Source organism: Eptesicus fuscus, chromosome 11 (assembly GCF_027574615.1).
Source record: "Eptesicus fuscus isolate TK198812 chromosome 11, DD_ASM_mEF_20220401, whole genome shotgun sequence".
NCBI classification, from domain to species: Eukaryota; Metazoa; Chordata; class Mammalia; order Chiroptera; family Vespertilionidae; genus Eptesicus; species Eptesicus fuscus.
Window position 1 is genome coordinate 87,692,487 of NC_072483.1, and position 17,599 is coordinate 87,710,085.

The window sequence follows — 17,599 nt, forward strand, 5'->3', positions numbered from 1 at the left end:
GGTGGCTGAGACCAGGTGGTGGGTACGTGGGAATCCATCCCACGAGCCCATCTTCTTGGCGTAAGTTGGAAATGTCCTAGAATAAGAAGTTGAAGAAACAAAGCCGTTGGCCTTGTGGCGCCCATTCCACGGCAGGTCATGCCAAGGCCCCAGCCGGGGCTGGGGGTCCTTGTGCTCCGAGCCCTGGTTCCACGTGCAAGGCCGTGTGACCGCGGGCGGCTTGGCCCGTGTCTCTGCCCTTCGGTGTCCTCGTGGATAAAGTGGGGATCACAGTATTCCGACCACGGGTGGCCGTGACCGTTACATGAGGTGCTCCATGCCCAGTGCTCCTGGCTCAGAGCAAAGGCTCAGCCCAGTGTGGCTTCAGGGTTGAGTTTAGGCTGAAGGCTGGGAGCCTCTGCGGTTACGGTTTGCATGGCAAGTCCAGGCCCTAAAGGTGGTGCAGGGGTTCGGTTCTCCGTCTCAAGAAAGGCCGCGTGCAGTGTAGGAGCGACGGCTGGGCGTTCCCCAGCGCAAACCTTGCTTCATCGCTCGTCCAGGCCACTTCCCTCCACGCCAGGCCTTCCCGGGAAGGCTGTAGTTTCTGATCCGATGCTTGTAATCAGCTCTCCGCGCTGGTACACGTAGAGACAAAAGTGTTTTGTCTGAAAGTCACTTCAATGGAATTACTGGGGGGAAATGATAAGACGTTGCCTAAAAGCATAGATTTTCGTGGTCTCAGATTCGGGGTTTCAAATCCTGACTCCGTCATGTACTAGCTAAGTGCTGTTGGATGAGTCAGTGAACATTGCTGGTTTCATTTGTGTTTTTTCATCTATAAAAAGGATGCTTGCAACAATTAAATGAGAGGCTGTAGCTGGAGTGCTCAGCATAGCGCCTTCCATAGTGCTATTTAAAAAATATACTCCGCCCTGGCTGGTTTGGTTCATTGGATAGAGCATCGGCCTGTGGACTGAGGGGTCCCGGGTTTGATTCCGGTCAGGGTCACATGCCTGGGTTGCAGGCTTGATCCCCAGTGGGGAGCATGCAGGAGGCAGCCAATCGGTGATTCTCACTCATCAGTGATTATTTCTTCCTCTTCCTTTCTCTCTGAAATCAATAAAAATATATGTTTAAAATATATATATATTCCTACTTGGAGGAAACAATTCAAATAATTTTTAAAAAGATAAGGTGAAAAATGTCCACGTTCATTACTTTACTTTTCATTTCTAAAAGTTCACAGTTTCTCTCCTAATCTTCTAAAATTTGCTATAAATATAGAAGTATACAGTATAAAGACATGTATATATCTGGATATATTTGCTTTTTTGTATAAATGAGGTCATGCTCTATGCAGTGTTTGTAACTTAGCATTTTTTTTATTTGATAGGTTTTGTCATATGGCTCTCCACAAATGTCACAACAATCTGTATTTCCACCAACAGAGCATAAGATTGCTTTTTTCACTGCTCTTAACTAATACAGGACACGACCAAACTTAATCATTGCCAATCTGGTCGTTAAAAAATAGTACCATACAATATACTTATTTTTTTTCATATGCTCACTGACCTTTTCTATTTCTTTTTATGTGAGCTGCCTCTGTATGCCCTTTGCGCATTTTCTAGTTTTTAAAAATGGTTTGTAAGAGCTCTTTTTATATTAGGAAGCGGACCTTTTTCTGTGCTGAGCCCTTTCTCAAATAAATGGTGCCTGAGGCCTCACTGCAGCGGAAACACGGAAGGCGCCGGAGACAAGAGAGGGGACTTGGGCTGAGGACTCGGAGGACTGGCCTCTCCTCCATCTCTTTCCCCTCCCCGCCCCTCCCTGCCCCTGCTCTCCGGATTCTTCCACCTTTTCTTTTTATTTTTTAATAGATCTTTATTGATTTCAGAGAGGAAGGGAGAGGGAGAGAGAAAAACATCAATGATGAGAGAGAATCATTGATCGGCTGCCTCCTGCACGCCCCCTACTGGGGATCAAGCCCACAACACAGGCATGTGCCCTTGACTGGAATCGAACCTGAGACCTTTCCGTCCACAGGCTACGCTCTATCCACTGAGCCAAACCGGCCTTTCTCTGGTGTGTACAGAGATGTGTTTTACCCCATAGGCTTAATGCAAATCAGCTTTCAGACTTCTGTTTTTTAGTATGAAGGCTCTCCCTCTTAACATAGCGTAGGACCTCATACTAAGTCCGAGCTTGGCGCTGCCTCACAGCACGTTTCTCCACACTTCTGTCTGTGTGTTCATTGTAATCAGGGGAGGACGTAAAGGGGAGAGGAGGAAGCATCACCTGTGTACACGGTATGATGCAAAGCCTGTGCGATTTTATCTCTTTTTCCTTTATCCTCCCTGCGAGGCACCCTTTCTGGCTCTCCTTTTATGGAAACAAACTCAGTGAAATTAAGAAACTCACCCAGGGTCACGTGGCTAGAAATGAAAATGTTCAACCGCAACAAGGTCTGTACGCCTCTGTTGAATTATGAAGACACGTGTATTTGGTAACCTTTTGCTGCAGGTTTAACAGAATAATCTCCTGGGGCGGGAGGGGGTGGGATTCTGATCATGTCAGTATGTTTAGCCTGACCTGGCCGATATAAGATTATATTAATTTATTCAGCTGCTGGCTTGTATTGGGTGAGTAGATCGATAGGTACAAATACATGAATCCATTCATACATTCGGTGCCTCCGGGGCAAATTATCTGACAAAAGAGAAAGGACACGAAGGAATTCATACATAGCCGTGCGTTTCACGCATTTTGATTTTTCAATCTAACTCTTTGGTTACCGGTGTTTTCCTTTATCCCGAGTGTCCGTCTGACGTGCTCCTTGGGGTGGCCTCTGTCTGTGACCTTGGAGGCCTCGCCCCTCCCTGGGGGAGCTGTGGGGTCCGAGGCGAGCGAGCACCGTGTCACTGGCTTCCCCTCCGCAGGCCTACAACGGGCACCACCAGGCCCTGGAGGTGCTGCTGCAGTCCCTGGTGGACCTGGACATCCGGGACGAGAAGGGCCGCACCGCGCTGGACCTGGCTGCCTTCCGGGGCCACACGGAATGTGTGGAAGCGCTGATCAACCAGGGCGCGTCCATCTTTGTGAAAGACGATGTCACCAAAAGGACCCCACTCCACGCCTCAGGTGGGTCTCCCCCAGAGAATGGTTAGCGTTTTTTGCGGCCGACTCATAAGTTGAGTAAATGGTTGGCTGCATCTTCTTTCATCCCAATTTTTAAAAACATTTTCTTTCTGCATCACGTATGCCTACACTCTTCCAAAACCCTGGGCTTCTATCCACGTTGAGGTGATTGGTGTTCTCTGGCCAGATGGGCTCTGGCGTCTCCTTTAAAGATTTATTTTTTTTTAGAGCAGTTTTAGGTTCACAGCAAAATTGAGAGGAAGGCACAGAGATTTCCCACGCACCTCCTGCCCCCTCTCCCCCCTGCATAGCCTCTCCCATGATCAACGTCCCACAAGAGTGGTACATACATTACAATTGATGATCCTACATCGACACCTCAACCCCATCCAAGTCCGTAGTGTACATTAGGGTTCACTCTTGCTGTTGTGCATCCTGTGAATTTGGACAGATGTAGAATGATATGTGTGCATCATTACAGCATCGTACAGAATACAATACTGTGGATCCAGCTCTAAAAATCCTCTGTGCTCCCTCTGGTCTTCACTCAAAAGAGAGTTCAGAGCCTTTGGCCAGCAGTCATCACAAAACTTTCTAAAAAAAAGGGCAAGGCCTAATGTGATCTTCAGATGCGTTCCATAGAACGAAGTCACACAGCATTTTAAAGTGGGAAACGCATGACGTGTTAGGGCGATTTCATAAAAGGAGTCACCAGACAGCAGACTAATCAGCGCCCCATTCTGCCAGCCTAAATGATGCCTCTGAGTTTTTGCTCTGATGCTTGGTGCATCGGGTGTAAAGAGAGGCTCTTAAAAAGTGCATGTACATATCACAAAGGAAGTAATGGTCTTTTCCAGGATTTTCCTCTAATACACATAAAATCAAACTGTATCAGGACCCTGCTAGAGGTGCACACAGATATAAAGCGATGGGGAGGCATACCTTCTAGCTCAGTGAAGGCATACCTTCCTTTGGGGTCAGGGATTCAATGATATCTGCCTTTGATCAGGATCGTAACTATTGTCTTCTGATGAGAAATAACTGTCTTACACCATTAAATGAGTGTATTGAGGAAGCAAAGAGTGAAGATGGTTTTCCAGAAGATGTAATGATCTTGTTACTTGGGGAAATTTTCTCAGAATGTTAGACTTTGTAGAAGTATTTCCACCTACAACCCTGAATTTCCAAACCACTGAAGAAGAACAATATGGAGATAGAAAAAAAAATACAAACAAACATGGCTGTTGCCTAATTACCTGGTAACAATTATTCCTGGAAGAAGACTTTAGTCATGAGATCAGGAGTGGTTGGTTAAATTGCAAATTCTTATTTTTTATCCACTTTTAGTCTTTTTGGTAATGTTGTAAAGCATTATAAAGTTTGATATTCTAGACATCCTTGGTATTATTCTAAAGTTCAAATTTAGTTCTTTTAAAACATCGGTTGCCTGCTATTAAGGCAAGCACCCTGCCTTAGTTACCAGGGACTTCCTGACAACGACAAAGGGCCTGTTTTCATTGTGGAGAGCCTCTTGTAACGGTGAACCATGAAAAATAATCGTGGTCACTCATTTGCCACCGCATAGGTGATGGTCCGATGGAGCCCCCTCGTGGTCAGGCCGATTCACTCCTTTTGGATTTCCCTCAAGTCATTCATTGGATAACACAGGCTGTCATTCCACTCTGTTCTCCACAAAACGTCTGCAATGTGCAAGCCTTAGCCCGTGCTTCCAGAATCTGCTTGTCCCGAATCTTTCCCAACTCATTGGAAAGGCCAACTTTTGGTTATTGTTGTTTCACATCCTGGGAATACTGAGGGGCAGGAGCCAGAATGGATATCAGGTTTGGCACAGCTAGTTGCAATGACAGTTGCGGTCTTTGAGCTGCATGAAAAGTGGCTGTCACGCACAGGGAGGCGGAGGCGGAGGCGGGGCTAGTCTCAGACAAAGCTGGACTTGGCCCCGCACAGCCAAGGAGATGTCAGCCACTGGGGAAATGTCGAGTGTGGGGAGCCAACAAGAATTCCAGTTTGGCTGCACTTTTCCACGAAGGGGGCCTTATGCTTACCTGAGGGCTATTAGCTCAGTTCAAAAAGCTGCAGTACCCTCTTCGCACCCCCCCCCCCCCAAAAAAAAAAAAAAAGAAAAACAACAACACAGCACTGTGGGTATTGGTTTGCTCTGTAACACACTGGCTCAGTGATGGGAATTAGATGATTTTCCCCTTTTTCTGTTTAGCCAAAAATCAAATATCCTTGGAACCATGATGGTTATGAGCCTGTAAAGGGTGTCAGGTTGATGAAGAAGGAGGCACCAGTCACACTCCCTGACCCTCCCTCTGTGTTGGGGACCCATTGCCTTAGCCCTTAGCTGCCCGTCCTCTGCTGATCCTTTCCTTTTAAGCATACCCTAACCGTAAACCGCTCGCCTGCCGGCGGAACCAGTGGTAACAGGTTGAATGCGCTATTTAAAACTAACGAAACAACCCCAACCCAATGGCAAGCACAATACAATGCCTGTGTTCAGTCCCCAGATTTCCTCCCGAGATACAGAAATGTATCTGAGAATGAGCTGAAAGCAGCGGCTGCAGAATGTGGGCATTATTCTGTGGCTCAGCGGAGTGGTGTCGATGAATGTGAGCTCATTCTAATATGTATTGTCCCTGAAAAAACGTGTCGTTGTTAAATTAGCATTCTCTCCTGACTGGCATCCAATAAAAGGACTGTAGTAAAATGCAGCTCTTCCAAGAGCCCTCTTTAACCTGATGTGGCTGCGTCTCCATCTCTTCCCTTCCCCTCCCCCCATCCACATGGAGGCAAATGCAATGCTTGCCACAGTGTTCTCACTGTTCAGAGGAGAGAAGGTCATGATTGAGAACGTACCCATTGCTTGTCCTCAGCCTCCTCTGTGTGGGGCTGTGGGTGGCATTCAACAAGCTGGGGGGGGGGGGGCGGGGAGCTGCTCCCGCCCCGACTGTCCTCCTGGGAAGGTGGCCTTCCAGCACCCGAAGCACCCTCCCTCCTCCCACCCCTCCACCCCCACCCCTCGCTCCCGCCCCCGCAGGAAGCATCACGCCTGGTGCTGTCCCTACTTGAGCCAGTGAAGCAGAGACAGGGTTGCATCATATGTGAACATTTATTCCAGTCCTGCCGGCGGCATGAGGGAGCAGCAGGTCACCCACAAAAATCTGCTCTGGGCCTCCCCCCCCCCCTGCCCCCATATAAACCAGCTGCTTATATTGGGAAGAAGGACAGAGCTTACATGGGGAACTAGGCCAAAGGGAATGCCAGATGGGCAGTTTACAGGCCGGACGGCTGGAGATGTGCAAAGGCCTGCGGCATGGCACGCAAAGGCTGGGGGTCCTCAAAGGGCTGGGGGTCTGGTCTCTGCAACAAGGCTGGTCATCTTCCCATGAGAATAGGCAGTTCCCGACGGGGAGGGCGGGCTGCATCTCCGGGTGAGCTCCCAGGTCCCGCCTGCAGCTCCAGCCAGGTTCTGATATTGGTTAATCAGAACAAAACAATCCCGGTTAACAGGGCATGATTCATATGTCTTACCATTCCAGCTGGTCCCCAATACTCTGTTTCTGCCCCTATCATAAGGGGTGTCCATGTATTGTGCCCGAGCTGGTCGAGGCCAACAGCAGTGTCCTGGCTGCGTCTCCTGCCCATTGCCAGCCCTCGCTGTGACCGCTGGTCATTAGGGGTGGGGACCCCGCAGCACCTGGGAAGCGGCGAGGAGACCTGGGCAGGGGAAGGGAGGGGAGGGCAGGGGACAGAGGGGACCCAGGAGTGTGGAGAGTCCCCCGCCCGCCCTGCCCTTCCCCTGCATGCATGAGACACGGTCAGGCTGTGGTGTGAGGAACTCGGGGACAGAGATGCCCCTGCAGACAGCCCATCCAGGCTGTCAATCAATGAGCAGGGAGTGGGGGCTTCTGTACCCCTCCCAGGCCTGAGGGTTTGCTGTAAGTCACTGCTCGTCACTCAGAACTGTTCCTGGGATGCCTGCCGCAGAATGTACAGTGACAGGGAATAGTAGCAGGACCCGTTCGCTCTCTCCCTTCCTCTCCTCGCCTCTCCTCTGCTTTACCTCCTCCCTCTCCCCTCCTCCCATCCTGCTCCTGCTCCCCTCTGCCCGCTCCGCTCCCTTCTCCTGTCCCTTCTTCCTTCTTTTTACAAAGGTCTGAAGGCAGGCAGGACACCAGATTGTATAGTATTGCATGACTCTCAGAAGAGCAAAAAGAACTGGGAAGTGGGGAGAGATGACAAAAAGGGATTTGAAAAAAAAGGACATGGTGTTTAAGGGAAAATAACCCTCAGGGCATGAACCAGGGACAAGTTCGGTAAGGGCCAGGGTGCCCGGCTGGGGAGGACGGAGAAGATGGAGGAATAAAGTCAGCCTTGGGGCAGCTGGTATGACCTGGAAGGGGGGGACAGCAGATTGAAGACCAATGATTTAGAGCCCAAACGGACTTCACTTTGGAGGGATGTGTGTGGTCGTGGGGGGTCTGTTAACAGAATGTCCCTTCTTTTCTCTTTCAGTGATTAATGGCCACACCCTGTGTTTGCGGCTGTTACTAGAAATCGCAGACAACCCGGAAGTGGTTGACGTGAAAGATGCCAAAGGACAGTAAGTGTCCCCCTGGGCCGGGCCGGCCGTTGGTTTCAGTCACGGTGGGTGGTGGTTGGTTGGTTCAGCTGCTGGGAGGGCTGACTGCTGAGCTTGAGGTTGGGGGGCACATGTTTGGGTGAAATTCATTGGCTGAGGATCCTGGAACAATGAGGTAGCTTCATGTCAGAGTATATACAGGGACAGGCAACATATGGAGAAAGACACGCAGCGTATGATGATTACAATAGCTCTACTAACTCTAAAGAATGTCACAATGGGACTTAGGAGAATCTACCTAAGTGCAGTGTGTGTGTGTGTGTGTGTGTGTGTGTGTGTGTGTGTGTGTGTGTGTGTGTGTTGATGAAAAAGAGCCAACTTTTTATGTCTAGGGCCATGTCCCCTGTCCTTTTAAAACCAGACCTCCTTGGCTCCTTCTTCCTACCCATTTTACCCTCTTTTGAAGCTGCTACATTTTCATGTTCATGTTAATAATGGCAATGGCCTCAAGAAGTTACCTCCATCATAAAAACCCTTCACATGTGCCTCCTTCCTTGGGTTTGTTCTGCCCAAGTCCTTCCCACTGGTAGCCTGTCCCTGCCCCCGTCTTCTCTCACAGAGAGGAAAGGCAGAGCCAGCCTGAGTGCCTCACCCAGGCAAGTGAGCTAGTGTCAAAGTGGGAGCTAGGACGTCTGCTTCTGGACCCCAGCTCCCTGATCTTTCCTCGGGGTTTGCCAGGCTTTTCTGGAAGGCAGCAAGCTTTGGTCAAGTGAAACATTGAGCAAACGCCAACACACAACACTCTGAAGGTGGAACTACTCAGATAGGAGCGAGAGGGTCTCCTTCTTGCACGCGCTCCCTGCTCGGTTGATATTTAGAAATGCTTCTGAAAATGATGGGATCGCAGTGACCATCCTGAGAAGGAGCCTTTCCCAGCCCCGCCCGTATCAGTCATTTCACTGACAGCTTTCCATGTGGCCATTAGATGCCAGAGGCAGAAAGATATTTATACTAGAGGCCCGATGCACGGAATTCATGCAAGGGGCTTGGCCCTCACAGCCCTGGCTTTGTCCGGAAGGTCATCCAGAAGGTCGTTCAGCTGTCTGGTCTAATTAGCATATTATGCTTTTATTATTATAGATAGAGAGTGTGTGTGTGTGTGACAAAGAGAAGGAGGGCCTCCCACTGGAAGTAATGAGCATTTTGTTTTAATTTTCTTCTAAAAAGACTAATCTATCTCTCTCCTAGAACCCCACTGATGCTGGCAGTAGCATATGGACACATTGATGCTGTTTCGTTGTTACTTGAAAAGGAAGCAAATGTAGATGCTGTTGACATCATGGGGTGCACAGCTTTGCACAGAGGGGTATGTACCTCTTCCTCAGCCGCAGTCAAGCCATCCTGGAATGAGCACGCTTCCTCTTTACTTCCCATATGAGTGTTTAGTAAAAAGGTTGTTTCCTAAGATAACCAATGACCTCAGTCGGTCTAAAAGAAATTACAGAATCTTTTGCAGAGTGAAATAGTGGCGGGTACTCTGAGGCCCTGCTCTTGAGATTTCATGGCAGACTGTGATCCCAGAACCACGGCCTCCCACTGCTGGTAGAATTGCTTCTACTTTCTGATTACAAACTACTTGCACAGCATAGAAAATTTGCAAATATTTTTTTTCAAAGCACAGAGAAGACAGTTACAATCACGAGTAATCCTACCTCCTGGAGAGAACCATTTTTTGGTTTATATACCAAATCTTCTTTTCTGCATATAGGTTTATTTTTTTTTTTAATGTTAAAAAGAGAACACTGAAGATACTATTTGGAACCTACTTTTTTTCTTTTAGAACATCAAGGACCTTTTCCATGTCAGTAAATATTTTCCTGCTCTATCCTTTTTAATGGTCCATTGTATGCGGGTGCCATGATTTATTCCAGTGATTGCTTAGTGTTGAGTAGCCCTGCTATGTCTAATTGTTGACCCATTCCCCACCTGAAATATGCATCCTGTGGCAATTCTTTGTATACATCTGCTGAGTTGTTTTTAAAGCACACCTAGGAAACGAAATCAAACAAAAGCAGAAATAAAAGTGCTTTTGGGGGCTGGTGCCAACCACATGGTCAGGGAAAAGGAGAGGAACTCTCAGGGGTCCAAGTGGTAATCCTAGTCCTTATTTCTCGGGGACTTCCTGTGGGCCATGCAGCGGGCTGGGGCCTTACCTACCTTATCTCGTCAGTCCTCACAGCCACCTGTGGGGTCCTCATTACCATCCCCACGTACAGGGAAACGAAGCGAGACAGACAGGTGAATGGACTTGTCCAGGCTTTACCAGGGGAAGCCAGGATTTAACTCACACCTTCCTGACTCTAACCCTCATGTGTCCCACTGTATCATAACACCTTTCATGGTTATGCCTGGAGAGTCGAGATGTTTCCCAAATGCTGATGTCCACACGGACTTTTCTGCTATGAATCTGGCTGGGTTGCCCTCCCCTAAGGCCCGGGCACTGATGTCCTCTGACTTTGAGCCCAGCCTCACTCAGCCGCCTGCTTCACAGCCCGAGCTGGCGGCCCTTCTGACTTTGCTTTGTGTTCTCACCGGCGATTGGTTAGATCATGTCGGGTCATGAGGAATGTGTGCAAATGCTGCTGGAGGAAGAAGTCTCCATTCTCTGCAGAGATGCCAGAGGGAGGACCCCCTTGCACTACGCGGCGGCCCGCGGCCACGCCACGTGGCTGAGCGAGCTGCTGCAGATGGCCCTGTCGGAGGAAGACTGCTCTTTCAAGGACAACCAGGGCTACACGCCGCTGCACTGGGCTTGTTACAATGGTGAGTGCACCGTCGTGCGGCTGAGTCCGGGGGGTTCCCTCTGACCCCGGCACCACTGGGATCCCAGGGGAGGGAAAACAGCACAACGCTGTCCACCTTGATTCCCAATCTTCCTACATCCGAGACACCTTTTTTCTGTTTTTGAAGTATGTTTCCCTTCCTGGCCACTATGATGCCTCAATGGGATAAAAATTCACTTTCTCCCTTTTTGCTAACTAATAACATAAAACTCCTAATCAGAAATTCTAATGAACTGAATAACCAGTTTTAATGAAGGTTTCTGATCTACATGATATAACCAGGGACCCTACAATGAATTAAAATAACACAGCCAACACCTGTTACAGTTGACTGCCAGTCAGACTCCTAGAGGATTGATTTGTCTTTGGGCATTTCCTCTTTTATATCTCATTTCCCCCCCTTTATTTTTGTCGCACTTATAATTCAGAAGATTTAACTTTTTTTATTTCACTTATTTGAGTAAAAAAGAAATGCAAGCCCATCATAAATTTCAAAAATATTGACATGTCTAAGGTAGAATTAAGTCTCCATTTCCAAACTCGCTTTCTGGTGTAATTTGGTGTGTACCTTTAATACTTTCCACTTGAGGATATAAATAAATACAAATGTATGTCTATCTGTTTTTTTAAACTAGAATCATAGAACAACTATCATTCTGTAACTTTCTTTTTTGCTGTTGTTTATTTAACCTGGTAGGAGGGGCACAGGTATAATGGCCACCTGAACAAGCAGACAGCAAATGACGTAGGCAGCTCCCTAGACCGTAACAGAAAATGATTCCAGGATCATTTCTTTACAGGGATGTAGGGTCAGAGCGGACACACAATCCAGCACTCTGCACAGATGATTCTCCGCTAACAGACCCGTTACAGTATTTTTTTACGGTGTAACTCAGGTACTGATGATTGACAAGACAAAGGGACAAAGAATGCAGTCGACGAGTGCAGTAGTGCCCGGCCCGTGTGGCTCAGTGAACCAGGAGGTCACTGGTTCGATTCTTGGTTGGGGCACATGGCCTGGTTGCAGGCTCAAACCCTTGTGGAGGATGTGCAGGAGGCAGCCAATAAATGTTTCTCTCTCGTCGATGTTTCTATCTCTCAGTCCCTCTCCCTTCCTCTCTCTAAAATCAATAAAAACATTTTTTTTTAAAAAAAGAATGCAGTGGTGCCGGGGGCCATACCTCCTGGTGGTCTTGCAACGGAACATGGTCCGTAATGGATCCTATCACCAGGTTAATATTTATTCTGGTTGCCATGGCATTCTGGCCGTTACTAACAAAAACATTTATGGTAGGTTTTATGGAACACTGATAATCATCAACTGGAAGGCTCTGATAGGCTTGCTCAGTGAGGCCGATCGAAGGTCACAGCAGAAGAGAAATCCGGTTTTGTCCACATCTACTTCTATACACATTCTATCGCAGAGATCCTGCAAGTTACTGTGTATCAGTAATGATTGATCTTCTTAGTATACTAGCGTTCCCGTTGCAGGAAAAATCCTGCAATAGGATTTCCTGCTGCACTCTACCCCGCCTCCGTTCCGCCCTTGTCGCCTGCCCCGCCTTCTCCGCCAGCCCGCCTGCTTTTCCCTTCGCCCCCGGCCCTGACTTCGCTCCTCCCTTCTCCCTCCCGCCCCCCCCCCCCCGCCCCCCCCCCGCCCCGCCCCGGCTTGCTTGCTTCTTCGAAGCTTTACTCCCTTCTGCAGCTCTTGGCTTCTTTCCACGCTGTCTTGATATGCAAATTAGCCGCCATCTTTGTTGGGGTAATTTGCATACTCGTCCTGATTGGCTGGTGGGTGTGGCTTATGTGTAGCAAAGGTGCGGACAATTTGCATATTTGTCTATTATTAGATTAGATTGCATAGCAGATAAATCAATATTGATGCGTGTGTATCACAATTTATTATTTATTCAACCGGGTCCCTGGGGATGGACATTCGGATTGTTTTCAGGTTTTTTCCTGTTTAAACAAGGCTGCAGTGTGTGTCTATTCATAGTATGTACCTTAATTCTGTCCGATAAGTTTCCAGAAGGGAGACTATTGATGAGGACATGTGTGCTTTTTAACTTTAATAAATGACACCATGTTACCTTGCAAGAAGGGTGTAATTTATTACTCCCCCAAACGTGTATAAAACCTGTGTTTCCACAAGCCTTTGCCAGCCCGGGAAGATAGCATCTTTTTCCTTTTTGTGATTTGAAGGGCAGAAAGGCTATCTCATTACTTTGGGTTGTGTTTCCCTGTCTAACAGTGTATTTATTTATTGGTATTTCGTCTTCTGGAAATGGCCTTTCCCATCTAGTGCTTATTTTTAATGAGTTTTATCTTTCCTCCTGCGCTTGCTGGAGGGCCTTGTCTTTGAGATAGGGATCCTCCCTGCTTTCCTATGTGCTGCCAGTGTTCTCTCTCAGTCTGTCACTTGTCTCTGGTCCTTTTTTATGATGTCATTTCCCATGAAGAAATTTTGAACTTTTGTGTAGTTGAGTCTGTCATATTTTTATTTGCTGGGATCTTGGTTCCCAGTCCTGCTTAAGGTCTCCCACCTGTAAGTTTATATGGGTATTTTCCCATATATATTCTACTCTGTTTTTATAATTTTATTTTTCCATTTTCAATTCTTAAATTAAAAATTTTCACCTAGATGGTTTGGCTCAGTGGATAGATCATTGGCCTGCGGACTGAAGGGTCCCACGGTCAACGGCACATGCCTGGGTTGGGGGCCCGATCCCCAGTAGGGGGCATGCAGGAGGCAGCTGATCAGTGGTGCTCTCTCATCATTGATGTTTTCTATCTCTCTCTCCCTCTCCCTTCCAGTCTGAAATCAATAAAAATATATTTTAAAAATATTTTCACTCAGAAACTATGGGGTGCTCTGATTTACGACATTTCATTTTTATTACAGTCCTCTTTCATCATTGGCTCTGACCAGTAAAAGTCAAATTTTCTACTTGCTCAACTTGGCTTGGTCCCTCCCTGCCACTGCAGGAGTGTGATTTTTTACCTACTAGTAGCTGAGGGTCCCCTAAGCCCCATCTAGGTCAAGCCCAGAGATCTCTCTGGCAGGAAGGAGAAGGCACAGTCAGAGTGTTGGTCTAATGACAGGTGGCAAACTCACCGACCACATCCTGTCCCCTGAGGTGAGGGGAAGGGGGGTGGCAGGTCTCTGTTCTGAGGCCTCTCCAGGTGCAAGCAGGGGAGGGGAGCAGTCCCCCCACTAAGCAGTTCCAGTGCAGTCTCCCTCCAGGTCTAAGGGTCAAGATCCCATCTTCCCAGAATCCCCTTCACTGAGCACTGTGAAATATCGAAAGTCACTCAAGGATGCCCAGTCCTATCTACACAGACCCATAGATTGGGGTTCATAGAGTCCCAAAGAGTGCTGTATGTAGATGCTTCCCTAAGTAGATCCAGTGGGGGATTCATACTAACAGAGGGTGTGAAATGTTTAAGTGAGGGTTGGCTATAGTTGGAAAGCTAAACAGTATAACTTCATAAAGTTAGGGGATTTTTTTTTTTAAATTAGGGGATTTTTATATTCATTACTTTATATGTTTTTAATGCTCCTTCAAGCAGTGTCACTTTTTCTCTTTATAGGTAAAAGAAAGGTTTGGTTTGTGTTTTAATACTTAAAATTGTCTGATCTTCGTCATTCTGAGGTAGATCATGAGAGAACTGAGAATTTAGCACTGAGTTCAGCCAAGAGGAGGTTCCAGGACAACAATCTGTATTCCAAAGCCAAGTAGCTTGGCATTAATAGCGGTCCATCACTTTACAGACCACATTCAGGTCCTTTATCCATAAGCTCCCATCATCCTGTGACATTAGTAGGGCAAGTTTCCTCGTCTCATTTTTTATCTCTGAGAAATTGAGGCTCACAGATCCCAAGAGAGTTGTTTGGATCACGTGACAAGTAAGCCAACAGAGCTGAGGCCTTAACGTAAATTCAGTTGATTTGGAAACTACTTGTCATTTTGTTGAAAATAATCCCTCACATGCATTCCTCTACTTATTTTTTTTAAATACTTATTGGGTACACATTGTTTGCCAGGAGCTGATCTTGGTGCCATTTTAAATACTTAAACAGTAGTTTACATTCAGTATTTTATCCTTTCACCTGCTGTTTTCTATCAATCACATCTTCTCCCCTTCACTAGGGTCCATAATTATAAGTGAGTCTACTCAGATGGGTGAAGGGGAAATTTCCTGTTGTAAATATGGGCAAACTGGGGTGTGTTAGTTGTCTACCTGTCAAAAGCTGAGCATAACATAGAATCGATTCTGCCTGCGAATGAGGTCCCTTCTCCATCGCGTTCTCTCCCCGAGACCACATGGCCTTCATTGTCTTATTTGTTCATTATGTCTCGGAACACCTGTGAGCATAGTCAACAACATGCTGGCATTTTGTGAATTTCATTCCATGGAGGGTGAGCATTCATCCAATTCAGGAAAATTCATAAGCCAGAATTCAGTTCTTAATGACAAAAAAAAAAAAAATTGATTGTGTTGAACAAAATTTCTCTCTTGGAAACTTCCTAAATTCCTTTGCTTCCTTGCAGGTAATGAAAACTGTATAGAGGTACTTTTGGAGCAGAAATGTTTTCGCAAATTTATCGGCAATCCCTTCACTCCACTGCACTGTGCGATGTAAGTAGAGATGCCGGAAGTCAATGGTGCTGCTTTAAATTCCTTTAACGACATGTAGAGAGATTGCCCTTTAGGAAAGGAAAAGGCTTTCACGTGACAGATAAGACCAAAGTATTCCATTTTGCTGCTAAAGGCAAATGGGTCTGAGAGGGAAGTGTGGTCCCTAATGTGAATGATTTCCAGGAGATTTCTATGGAATGCCGTGGTTCCCAGGAGGCTCACACGCCACCTGCGGGAAAGGCATGAAGAGGTGTCCTGAGGGGCACCGGACACCCCGTGCTCTTCAGGTATACTTCACGTCTCTCAGCCAAATTCTAAAAATATGTCCGTGAATGATTAGAAAGACATTTTATACCAGGAAGACTTTGCGTGTATTGTAATTCCCTATCTTCGTATGCTGTAAGGTATTTTACATGTAATTTTTGCTCCAATCTCAGTGTGTAACTCATTGTCCAGAGAGTACAGGGGCTGTAAGTCAGACGTCCATGTCAGCCTGCTGGGTCGTGGGCACCCAGGCGGACATGTTCTTGAGGTTGGCAGGTGACCTGTGTCGATGCAGCCTGTTCCCTGACCAGCTGGCCCTGGCACAGGGGATGTGAGTGGCCAGCGCTCTCACAGCTTTGAAGCGCTCCATCCTTGCCCTCCAGTGTTTCGGCTTTGGCTTCCAAGATTCCATGGACAATAGGTCTATTATTTCTCTCACAAGTCTTTTTGTTTTGTTTTTTTTATAGTAGCAGATACCCTAAAGGATTTATTATCATTATTTTAAATCTTTATATGTCCCCCTCTTTGTCCCATTGACCTCTTCTAGCCCGCTCCCCACCCCCCACCCCCCGCCCCAGGCCTTCACCACCCTATTGTCTGTGTCCATGGGTGATGCATATATACAGACAAGGTCTTTGGTTGATCTCTTCCCACCCACCCAGCCTCCCCTGCCTTCCCTCTGAGATTCCACAATCTATGCTTCTATGTCTCTGGATCTATTTTGTTCCAAGTTGTGCCCACTTCGATTCTGAGGTGCCGTTGCTCACAATTTCTTGTCTTAATTGATTTCTCGAAGTCCTTGTTCGTGTATTAGCAGCTGTCACTGGCTGTGGATTCTTGGTATAACTGTCCCAGGACCTTCCCAGGAACTTTAATAAACCCCTTTCCTTTAAAACTTTGAATATAATTTGTTTGGATCTGTGAGGGGGTGGAGCTCAAATCCAAGAGTGACTGGCCCACGGCTCCTGGTGAACTCGGCGTAAAGAGGGTGCCCTCCTGAGCTCCTCCTCCCAGGACCTTCAGCCTCAGATCCTACCCTCCTCACCACCGCCGCTCACACAGCCAGAGGATGCCGTTTAGGTCAGATGAACAAACTTGAGCCCTTTTTGGAGCAGGCAGTGCTCCCAAATCTTCAGAGTGGAGACTGCCCGCTACAGGAAGTATAAAATGCAGTTCGTTTGTGTCACCTAGATCGTCTTCTTTAAACATTTCACCGGAACATGGGCCACAGATATTTGCATCAGACTTATAAAACAGCCACCATCAGATTGTTACGTACACAGTGCATGGGGAGATGGACGAGGAGGGGATACATAGCTTTCTAAGTGGTGAGATTTTTCACGTTAAATCCACTTCCGTTTTAGAATAAATGCCCATGAGAATTGTGCGTCGCTGCTCCTGGGGGCCATAGATTCCAGTATTGTCAACTGCAGAGACGACAAAGGCAGGTGAGTGGCCCAGGCGGCATGCCTCTCCTCCACGAATCTCCGTCTCTGCCCTGTGGTTTCAGAGGGGCCCAACCTTTTTTATTTAGTTTTTAAATTGAAAAGTAATATGTAAGCATGGTTTGTTTGTTTTTTTTTTAAATTAAGTATTGTAAAGGATATATACTTAAAAGAGGTTTTCCTCCTCAGCCCAGCAGCCCCAGCCTCTTCCACGGAGGAAGCCACTAGAAACTGTCCTTTCCAAATGTGTATATTCCCTCACATATCGTCTGTGCACCGCTACAAACATGTGTAAAATATATGTGCTTATGTCCCTTGTATGCAAATGGAGCACTCTATAGCAATGCTCTGCTTTTGGTGCATCTTGGAGATCTTCCCATACTAAAACCCTTAGATTTTCCATGTTCTTTTTAAAGCTGAATATTATTCATCTGAAGGGATATACATATGACAACTTAATCGTCCTGCCCCCTATGGGAGAATATTTAGGTTGTTTCCAGTTCTTTGCTATTTCAAAGGGTGGTGCGGTTCATACCAGTATGTGCCTGGCCCTATGACCCAAGTGTATCTAGGAGATAAAATCCTAGAAGTGGTTAAAAGGCCAATAGTTTCTAAATTTGACAAATAATGCAAGTTGTCCCCCCAAAAATCAGTCATTCACACTAGATGATGTGGGCTTTTTA

General features: G+C 47.0%; 1 protein-coding gene across 1 annotated transcript in view; it reads left to right on the plus strand.

Moving 5' to 3' along the window:
• The window catches only part of ANKRD44 (ankyrin repeat domain 44), a 142,342-nt gene that overhangs the window by 116,518 nt on the left and 8,225 nt on the right, over window positions 1–17,599 (plus strand). The window contains exons 17-22 of the mRNA XM_028153178.2: window positions 2,919–3,120; window positions 7,657–7,744; window positions 8,972–9,089; window positions 10,330–10,546; window positions 15,120–15,207; window positions 16,836–16,919. Coding sequence (XP_028008979.2) covers window positions 2,919–3,120; window positions 7,657–7,744; window positions 8,972–9,089; window positions 10,330–10,546; window positions 15,120–15,207; window positions 16,836–16,919 — 797 coding nt within the window. The remainder of the gene's footprint in view (window positions 1–2,918; window positions 3,121–7,656; window positions 7,745–8,971; window positions 9,090–10,329; window positions 10,547–15,119; window positions 15,208–16,835; window positions 16,920–17,599) is intronic.